The 10,441-nt window shown below is 45.0% G+C and overlaps 1 protein-coding gene across 4 annotated transcripts in view; it reads left to right on the plus strand.

Annotated features, from left to right (window-relative positions):
* The window catches only part of eda (ectodysplasin A), a 70,786-nt gene extending 60,967 nt beyond the window's left edge, over positions 1 to 9,819 (plus strand). Inside the window, exons 4-8 of one of the 4 annotated variants that reach the window (XM_066714739.1) lie at positions 1,089 to 1,292; positions 2,690 to 2,724; positions 3,223 to 3,274; positions 3,791 to 3,921; positions 5,789 to 9,819. In XM_066714739.1, the coding sequence (XP_066570836.1) occupies positions 1,089 to 1,292; positions 2,690 to 2,724; positions 3,223 to 3,274; positions 3,791 to 3,921; positions 5,789 to 6,049 (683 nt within the window). In that variant the 3' untranslated portion in view covers positions 6,050 to 9,819. The remainder of the gene's footprint in view (positions 1 to 1,088; positions 1,293 to 2,689; positions 2,725 to 3,222; positions 3,275 to 3,790; positions 3,922 to 5,788) is intronic. The other 3 variants (XM_066714740.1, XM_066714741.1, XM_066714742.1) reach the window with 3 other exon arrangements.
* Positions 9,820 to 10,441: the final 622 nt, after the last annotated feature.

The following is a 10,441-nucleotide window of genomic DNA, read 5'->3' on the forward strand; positions in this document are numbered from 1 at the left end:
GTTGTGCTGAATGTTGATCTTGCAAAACTACACCAGCTATAGCTTCCAACTGCCCCAAGCTACCCGACTCTGAGACCAGCCCGTTGGTGGAATGATTCCTCCAGTGGGAATGAGCTGGAGGTCTCAGGAGAAGCCGATGGCCCTCGTTTCGCTTGGCATCTGGAATTACAGCTTCCGTTCTCAGAAGTGCGATTCTCTATCCAGGATCCTTCACTGCTTTTTGTTGTCCGTTCAGGCATGCTGATGTGCTTTGTGTTGGCATCAGCAGATAACACCAGCCCAAAGCAAACCAGTTAAAAAGCTACAAGCTCTGCGAAGAGGAGACTGTCTTTCACTCTTAAGAGATGACAGACTGAGAAGATACGCATAATTGGCCCGAGGAAAACTCACATTTGAGTGTGCATTTCCATTCCCCTATTTAGCAGTCTTGTGCTGCTCTCAGCAGTGCATGTATTGGGCCACATTGTTGTGTATCGGTGTCCTTTAGCCCCTGTCCTCAGCAGTCAGGCACTAAATTAACGAATTCTTCACCACACTTCCCCAGATCTAATGCAGGCCGATAAAACCCCCTGGGTTGTGGCCCTCAAGTAAAGTTTAGAACTCTGCTCTGTATATTAGTTCCTATACTAATCTTGGATGGATATGAACTGGCCAATTGGATGCTTAGGTGGAAAGGTGCCATTTTGTGCCCTCTGTGATGTACATTTGATTAAAATTATAACCTGTTACTGACATGACAGAGTGATTCTCATGGCCCAGGGAAGTTGTTGTGAAAGACACGTACACTCCCCTTTCCAGGATTCTCCAAAAGTTCATGAATTTCCCCGTTAACCAGTGGAGTCCAGGCCTGGCCCTGGAGAACCCCATTGGTGCCTTAGGTTATCCTAAATCTGCTTGATTACTAAAGACAGGGAAGACGATTTTTCATCAACCAATCAATTAACTAGAGAACTCTTGGAGACTAAATGGTTTTGAGGTGTTTAAAATATTCTAGTGACTGAATATAAACATCTCCTCCCTCGACTGATTGACTGCGAATGTGGAAATCAAGGAGACGCATCCGGTTTAAAGTTGTCTTTGTATTTCAGGCAAAAAAGGACCTCCTGGAGCCCCTGGCCCCCCAGGCCCCCCCGGCCCCCCAGGACCACAGGGCCCTCCTGGAATTCCTGGCATTCCAGGCATCCCGGGAAGCAATGCCAACGTGCCTGCTGGGCCTACTGGGCCACCCGGTCCCCCTGGACCCGCTGGGCCTCCGGGGCCACAAGGTCCTCCGGGCCCACAAGGACCTGCAGGTACCGCCATTTCTGACCCCTATTAACCAGTTCTCACTTCCATACTGACTGTCCATCATTTTAGGATCCCTGAACAATTCCTCCAATGGCTGCCAAGCTTTCAACGTTAAATAGGGCTCCAAAAGTTTCAGACTTCACTTCACAGACAGACAGACAGTTTTAGTCCAGAAGGGCTGGCTGTGTTTTTCAGGCGCTGTGTTTCTGTGCAGACGTTGTGTAACGAGATGCTTTATTAGCGCAATTCAAGCCATGCGATTTGAAGAGTCGTTACAAAACCAAGCAAATCAAAGCAGCACTAAATGCACATGAACACAAAAGGACACTAAAGAAAAACTGTCATCATGTAGGAGAATCATGTTTTTTATTCCATATGTTTGGAAGCAGGTGATTTTCACAGCTCTTCAGACTCGGGTTTCGCTCTGGGCCCAAACTCCACTCAGAGCCACAGCGCAGGAGTGGTCAGGATACACAGCTGGTGTAGTTAAGCCTAACTTATTCAGATTTGTCACATAAAGCACATAATGTGGCCCTCCTTATCAAAATATATAATAATGCACTCCATTGTTCTGGCAAACCTCTCCAGCTCAGGACCCTCATTCCTGACATTCATTCGTCCCATCAGTCCACTCAGCTGCGATCCTAAATCCTGACCCATTTCACCTGTCATCAAGTCAAGTTCACAAAGCTCAGGAAACCTCGCCCTTCTCCGAGGCTGTTGTTGGTGTTTTTGTCGATATCGAATGTGTCCGACTGATATCTGGGGAACTGAATACATCGATAGATTTACTCACACAAACACAACCGCCTGCATAGTGGCAGGTCAGTCAGCTAAAATGGCTCCCAGGGGGCAGTCTGGGGTCGTCGAATTTCCCAGCCGAGCGATGAATAGACGCAGATATTCCTGAAACAAACGAGTGATGAGGGTTCTGACACGGGGTCAGATTTTAAATATGGCAGACCGATACCCAGGGAAACGTTGGCACTCGGCTCCTTCCACTGGCTGGGTCTCGTAAGAAAGAATATTTAAGGGAAACTAGCCTTTTTGTTTTCTTCTTCTTCTCCTGTGGATTTTGAAATGAAGCTTCAAAGGAGCTGAGAGGCCAGTCTCAGTGGAAGGTTGTAGAGCTCCTTCATGTTTCTTGTGTTGAACATTTCAAGTTGTTTTGACGTGAATGGAGAGCCGTGAAATGCTGCTGCTGCTGCTTCTCTTGACTGGTCGGTCGGGAAGCAACGCTCGCTCTTCCAGCGGAGCCCCTGGTGAAACCGCAGCTGTATTGTCTCATGTCAGAGCTTAACCTGTCGGTGATGAGCAAAGTCACGATCGGTTTTGTCAGATAAATCTTGTTTCTTTTACGTGGTTTGTAACGTCTCCTTTTCCTCTGTTTGTCTGTGTCTAGGAGGAATGGACAAGGCCAGGGGCAGGGAATCCCAGGTAACTGTTTTCTAATGTTGTGCATAAAGCAGCTTAATATTAAACATTCTGGCGGCGGAGTTTGCATCCAGAGCCTCAGCAGCTAATGAAGCCGCACCACAGAAACCAATTAAGTAATTAAGTATCAGCACCCCGACTAACGGCTCATTGTAGAATATCCTCTAATTATGAATATATATTTTGTACATTGGTATTTTGTCTGTGCTAATATATACCTCAAATAAGGATTTTTCCAGGTTTTATGGATTTATGAGAAACGTTCATTTTTTCTAACCTTTTATCAAAGTGAAGAGGGACATCAGTCACAGAGTGCTAATTGTCACTGATTCCCTTTCCTGGCGTATGCTCGTGTAGTGGTCTAGTTAATTGGATCAGTACAATGTGTTATAGGATTGTCCTCTCAGGTCTGAGTGTGACAGTTGGGATAAAAAGTTCACACAAAGACAGCCCCGGTGTTGTACAGCGTGTGAAGTTAATTGCTGTCTGCGTGTCTTGCAGCCTGCTGTGGTCCACTTGCAAGGCCAGGAAACAACAATACAAGTCAAGGAAGGTAAGAGTTGAATTTTAGAAACTTATCCTCAGAATTCGTCCTCTGCTTTCATGCGTTGTGTTGGTTTTGGGTGGGTTTCACCAGTTGCCTTTTCATCTGTGTGGTAACTGGCAAAGAGCAACAAGTGAAGGGACAAATATCCCCACTGTAAAGAAAAGCACGTCTTAAAAAGCAGAATCTGTGAAAGAAGTCTCGCTGTGAATAAGTGTTCCTGTGGCCGCTTTTTGATTTGCTGAACACGTATATATATGAACACACATGTATTTTAACTTTTTCCCCAGCTGTTCTTTGCTCTCTAGAAAAGCTAAGATTTTTGTTCAGTCCTTTTAATTCTCCCAGAGTTGCATTTGAAATCATCCCAGTCAACCAGAAGTAATGTAGCTTAAACAAACGAGAGATCTACAAGCGATGTGTGTATTTAGATCTATGAAGAGGTAAAAGCAAAAATGTTGACTGTGCTGTGTTTGTTGTGCTGAAATGACCGATGTTGAGTGACTGCCCTTTTCTCACGCTGAGATCTTTCAGAAGGGGTACTCAAAAACTGGAAAATGATATCCATACACCCCAAGGTGTTCAAGATGCACTCGCGCTCGGGGGAGCTGGAGGTGCTTGTTGATGGCATGTACTTCATCTATAGTCAGGTAGAAGTGAGTACGGTCTTGGGCCTAACTCTTCCTTTCAACTGCATGCAGCTCGACCCCTTCTCCCTGCAGCCGTCCGAGACCTCCTCAGAGCAGACGCAGCACTCAGCAGAGGTCCTGAGTTGGCCATCGGGGCCTCCTGGCTTGGTCCTCTTCTTACCCGTAGCCTGGGAATGAAATTCTGCTGGTTAAAAATAAATTCGAGGCAGCATCTTATATGGAAACGATTGGCTTGAACACCCCAGTGCTGCTCTCATCAATAATGTCCTGTAAAAGACCATCACTGCAGTGGGAAAGGAGAGAGCGAAAGACCGGACGTAAGTTCAGTCTGAGGTCATGCGAGAGCCCCAGGTGAATTGATTGATTGATTGAATTGCCACCAGCTGACAACCACATACGCAGAGGGGGTGGGGGGGGTGTCAGCAGACTGTTGTAACTGATTTGACAGATTTAAGAACACGTGCAAAACTCAATCCCTAAAAGTGGCTCTCTAGTTCCACCTCTCTGGGGTGTCTGGACTCACTGCTCGTGGAGTCACACTGTAGACCCAGTCACCGGGTCGCCGCGGACTCTCGCAGGGCCTCCGTGACGTGACTTGTGTTGCATGACAAGTTGAATTTAAAAAAGGAGCGACCGCAGTTTCACTGATGCCTGGTCTCTGTGTGCGCATGTGTTAGTAGGCGTGTATAAATACAGAGTGATGTTTCTGTTCACGTCTATTATTGTAGAAGCTTTTAGCGTTAGTCATGGCTTTTCCCGCAGTCACGGCTGCTGTAAACAGCCCAGGAGAGAGTCTTTGCTGAGCGCGGGGTTTTCCTCTCGTCCCGGGGTAGCTCGGGTAATAATTACGCTCTGTGGTGATTCCACAGATTTTTAATTTGCCGTTAAAGGGAAACACCCCGAGGGTCTCTCCTTTGGGGTATTTGCAGCAGCCGTGATTTTGACGAAGGTTATACTTTTAAGCGCTAATAGTTCCTAAAGAAAAAAGTGAGCAGAAAAATCAGATGCTTGAATTGTACACTCCTACTATCACAGGCGTGCATTTAAACCAAGCATTTAAGAGACTGTCGGTTACACCCGTTAAGTCAGTGGCCTCAACTCTATTCCTGGAGGGCCGTCTGTTACTTAATTTGTCCAATAATTTTTTTTATTTGACATATTTTAAAAATATATTGGAAGGTAATTTACTGTTGATGGTCTAAAAGTGCATTTGATTCAATGTACAGTTGCTTATAAAATATCCCGGGGCCCGCTTAGGTGTTTAAATGTAAATAGCTAATTAAACAATTAGATCAAATAAGTATTTGAGGACTCGGTTGGAACGAAAACCAGCATACACTCGGCCCTCCAGGAATTGAGTTTGAGACCCCTGCTTTAATGCATTCAATAGGCTTGAATGCAAGGGACTTGGATGTACAGTGTAATTTATTTTGTATATATGTACCACACTTCACAATTTCAGTTCTTCTAAGTTACTTCAGTTATACATCATTAAAAAAGTTCCACCTATTAGAAGAGAAGAATAGCCCACACGGTTTTGTATATGTGTTATGTAGAGGGTTATATCATATTCCATATAAAAGAGCTTTGTTTAAACCTGCTAATTTAACTTTAATACTTCTCATTTACCTATACTGTATCTAATTGTGTTCTCATTATGCCAAGATTTTCAAATTACAGTGAATTGTATTATCCCCCCCCAAATAAACATTATGGTCATAATCATTTAATGCAGAGTTGTCATAGAAAGGCATGTTGAGGGAAGAGATTCCCAACGGCCGCTTTCCACACCGCGCTTATTTACAATTGTGTTTGTTTGTGTGTGTGTGTGTGTGTACGTGTGTCCGTGTCTCTCCCCCACGTTTGCTGCCAGGTATACTACCTCAACTTCACCGACATCGCCAGCTACGAGGTGATGGTGGACAAGACGCCCTTCCTGCGCTGCACCCGCAGCATCGAGACGGGCCAGAGGAAGTTCAACACCTGCTACACGGCGGGCGTGTGCCTGGTGAGGGCCAGGCAGAAGATCTCCATCAAGATGGTGTATGAAGACACCTCCATCAGCATGACCAACCACACCACCTTCCTGGGGAGCATCCGGCTCGGGGAGGCGCCATCGTCGGGCCACTCTTGAGGTTCATGAGCCACAGCTTCGGTGTAGCTCTGAGACCGTCGGCCCAACGCAACCAGAACTCAGTTACAAAGACATGTTTTATATTTCTTCATCCATAGCTGCTCTCACTGCCTGGCACAGGAACTGCATTCTCACCTGCCAGGGCCACAACATTTCCCCGTTAGGTCCGTCAAATCTGCCCCTTCCTGACACGCCGACCTGTGACGCACCCGCCCGTCATCTGATCTCCCGTTCCGACTGTAAAGCCAAGAAGAAGAAAGGATGTACATACGTCATAATCACGTGGGGGGGTTCTTGTGTGTTCCTGTGTACCTGATTAGCACGTTGTGTATCATTCCACCCGACCGTTCATCTCGAAACATCTGTCCAGTGTGCATTCCAGCCCTCCGAAAAAGTTCTCTCGACAAAGGCTTTGAACTCGTTCAGAGGGAAGCCATGTCATGAAGATGGACGAGGACGACGGACAGCTGTGCTTGAACACGTCACTAGATCCCAATCCACACGGGACTGCCAGGTTATGGTCTTTATTTTGGGGGGAAATGCAGTTAATACATATCGTCTCATGCATATTAACACATTTAAATTATATTGGACTGCAATGCGATGGGAGTCCCTCTCCCGGCTCCCACGCTCGGACTGCTCTGGACATGATTGTTTCTGGTCTGTTTATTAGGCTTTATATGAAGTTTCACTTGTTACTGAGAAAATCTGTCCTTTATTGAATGTTTTACTGTAGTAAAGCCACTCCCCCCCCCCCATCCCACCCAGAAACAGGACACAGAGAGTCAATGCAATAATGAAATCTTCACAATGCTATGTGCTAAATTGTATATAATGTAAACTGTATTTAAAAAAAACGTATTTTCAAAAGTCCTGCATCCAATTTTGTGGATCATATCGAGTGTTTCTAAGATGCCTGTGTAAACGACGCACTGTGTGGCCTCAGTACAGCTCATATTGTCACCCTGTTATCACATTTTGTTTCAGTCTATGCGTTGCCCGCTGGGTAAACCTGCTTAAACCGTGCTTTTGTACCGGATGAATTACAACAGCTGCGCTGAACACAGAAACCGAGCCGAGCTGCACAACAGCCCTGTGTCCTTGGAGTCGTCGGTGTGGGACGGGGCTCGGCTGCAGGACCGTTCAGTGTCCAGGCACCGCCAGACTGGTCGGCCCGTTCCCTTCGCTCGCTGAACCCGGTGTCCGTGCTCCCCGGTGCTGCAGGTCCCTGTAGTGTTTATAATGAGCACCTCGGAGAGGAGAAGCACCCCTTACAGTCTTAAAACAGGGGCTCTGAACCGGGGGCTTCACCCTGGGGGGCTAGATGCCCTTTCTGGGGGGCAAGACATGGCAGGTTTATTAAGAACAGGGTTTCTTAAACGAGGGTGCCACCCTGGGGATGCAGGGAGGGAGTGCAAGTCAATATTACTGGATAAGGGCGTCTGCCAAGAAATAAATAATACAAATACTGCAGCCTTTAATTGGCAGCAACCCCTCCAGTCTGCAATTGGTCAACAATTTGGCAGCACCAAATCTTGACCTCATGGGGGTGCGAGTCTGCAAAAATGTTAAGAAGCACTGCTTTAAATCTACTGCTCGCTATAAAGCATTACGTCAGAGTCACATTTTTTTCACATTTACAGAACGAGGCTAACAAAATGTAATCTCCCGTGCTTTTGATGAAGCATGTTTTTAATGCAGTATAGTTTATAACATGAATCCTGCAGTTTCCTTAATAATACAGGTCTAGCAGAACTGGTCCGTCTGCTTTACCCCGGACTACAATATCCAGGGGGTTCCTTATCTCTAATGTGTTTTCATTGCTTTTTAAAGCAGTTGTTTGCCTTAAAAATATATATATATATCTAATGAAAAAGCAGTGTTTATAGTCAAGCAAGCAAACAAAACCAGTGCATTTGTTTTCTTTTATGGGGGTTTATTTGTATCCAGTAAGTCGCACTGGATAAGGGCTCTGCCAAGAGATGGTAAATAATAATTATTATAATATGAAAGTTTTTCTTAATCTAAGAGAAGTGTCCATCTTTAGAAAGAACGCAGCGGATCACAGTAGAGACGAGTGGACAGTTTTTATACGTCGGCTTCTTCCAAGAAAGGGATAGTTTTACTGTGGTACTCAGTTTCTACAGACTGGATCATGTTTCATTTCTTTAGAAGCATTTGAGCCTGAATGAAAAGGGCGACTTGATGTGGCAAAGACCTTCTTCAGTCTCATCCTCTCCTGTTATAGTGGAGTCCATTTCCACAGCCCCGAAGCCCCCGTGTGAAGCCCCCGCAGCGCAGCCCGTTCAGTCGTTCTGCCACAGTGGAGCCGAACCAGTAACACATTGCGCACTGAGGTCAGGCGACACGCAGGGGCCTCGCTGCCTTTGTTTTTATTCCCGGCAAAAAGTGTGTCCTGCGAGACGGGGAGGCAGCTGGAAGCAATCGGAAAACAGTGCAAGCAAACAAACAAGCCCAGCCTTTTTCACATGAGGCTTTTCCATGAACTTCACCGGCATCTGTGATTTGTTTTCTCCAAACTGACTTTCTCTAAACAGAATATTTGAATTTTTTTATTTGTTGGTATGAATGTAAACAGAACCTATTCTTAGTGAGCGAGCATGGACACAAGTGGTCGGGCCAACAGGTGTCCATGTGAGAGGTGTACTGAAGGAGACCGGTACATAGCGCACGGAGAGGGCTCGATACCGTGACCGTTCACAGCTCGGCACATCAGCACAGGCCTGACCGGTTCTGTGCAGTGTGGCTGTTTCAATCCCAACTCAAGGCCAAATTCAACTTCAGTACCTGCTCAACAGGTGTGATCAATTATACTGCATCGTTAATGAATACTGCCAAAGGAAAAACATTGGGTTAAAATTGGTTAAAGTGAAAAACAACTGCTTTAAACGGCCAGTTCGTCTTTTAGTTTTTTTGCACTAAATTGGTTTGGAAGGGAATTGTTTTAGTTAATGAAGGTTACTGCAGTCAAACCAAATATACTTTTTTGAGAGAGAGAGATGCTAAGTGGAACCAAATGAAATCCTCCTAAACTGCCACAGTCCAGTCTGGTCTGTATAAAAGCAGCGCTCTGTGTCCCTTTTTTAAAAGCGCTCTCCTCTGTTTTTCCCCCGGTGAAGTTCGTGAGACGCAGAGCTGTTAAATTGTTCACGTTTTCTACTCCTGCACCCTCGCTGTGTGTCTTGTGTTTATACGTGTGTTTGGTTTTTCTCATTTTGGATGCAGACATTCTTTATAACAGACAGTTAAAATACCTTTTATTTACACCTCTTATCACAGAAGAAATGTCAAATGTTTTGTTTAATGTCATCTTTTTTAATGTATTTTATTTCACAAAAATGTATTTGTTACATTTATAGCATTATGTACAGTATATCTGAAATTACAACTGCAAAAATTTTAGTTTATTTGCTGCCTTGTTCCCAAACACTTAAAATGTTTTAACATACTTCACTGTGGGTTTGTAACTGTCATTTGCTTACATTTCAGTTTCAATTTGCCTTTAAATGGCATTTTTATGAGGCACAAATTGTCCAATGCAATGCATTTTGTCAGGCTCATAAAACAGGAATAATATTTTATGTTCACATAATAATCTGGGTGACATTTTCAGTGGAAGCCTCTCAGATTATCATTGAATTGCGCCGTAAATAAAGGAGGCGCAGTGATGTTTCTGTGATATCCTAGTCGATGGAATATACTGTACATTTGTATACTGTATTGTATATATGTATATAAAAAATAGAATGTACTTTTGTTTTGTAAATGGACTTTATTTCTTTAATCATCCAATTAAAGCCTTTTTTCAGTCGGAGATGTTTGTCTTCGCGCAGAGTTTGTGTTTCTCCTGCAGTGGTCATGAAAACGGCACGTTCCTTGTCAGCTCTCGTTCCAGAGATGGGCCGGAGAGACGCCACTGTAAACAAATGACTTGAAACACGAGACGCGCGCCGCTTGACGTGGGCTTCACATCTTTTTAACGACTTAACATCAGATTGTCACTTCTTAAACATGATTGTGTACATAAATCACGAACAGACCGGCTAGAGCAGTGAAGTATTTGGTCTCTGATTAACATGAGGGTTCTGTTTAGAATCAAAGCCACGAGACTCGGCTCGCACGGCCCCGGTGACTGATAGTGCCGACTCGAAAACAAGGCAATTGAACAAACAAAAAAGCCATATATTTATGCAATTTTAATCAATGCTGGAATTCCTGGAAAGGGGCGGCGAGGAGGGGCTGCCTGAGAGTCCCGGCCCCCTGTGTTCAGAGGCTGAAACACTGGCCGTTTCCTTTTGTTAAAGGTGGAAGGCCAGTTCATGCCCCCTTCCCCCCCTCATTTGACACCTTGAAATGTGCATGGCCTTGAAT

Source organism: Amia ocellicauda, chromosome 10, assembly GCF_036373705.1.
Source record: "Amia ocellicauda isolate fAmiCal2 chromosome 10, fAmiCal2.hap1, whole genome shotgun sequence".
Taxonomy (NCBI): domain Eukaryota; kingdom Metazoa; phylum Chordata; class Actinopteri; order Amiiformes; family Amiidae; genus Amia; species Amia ocellicauda.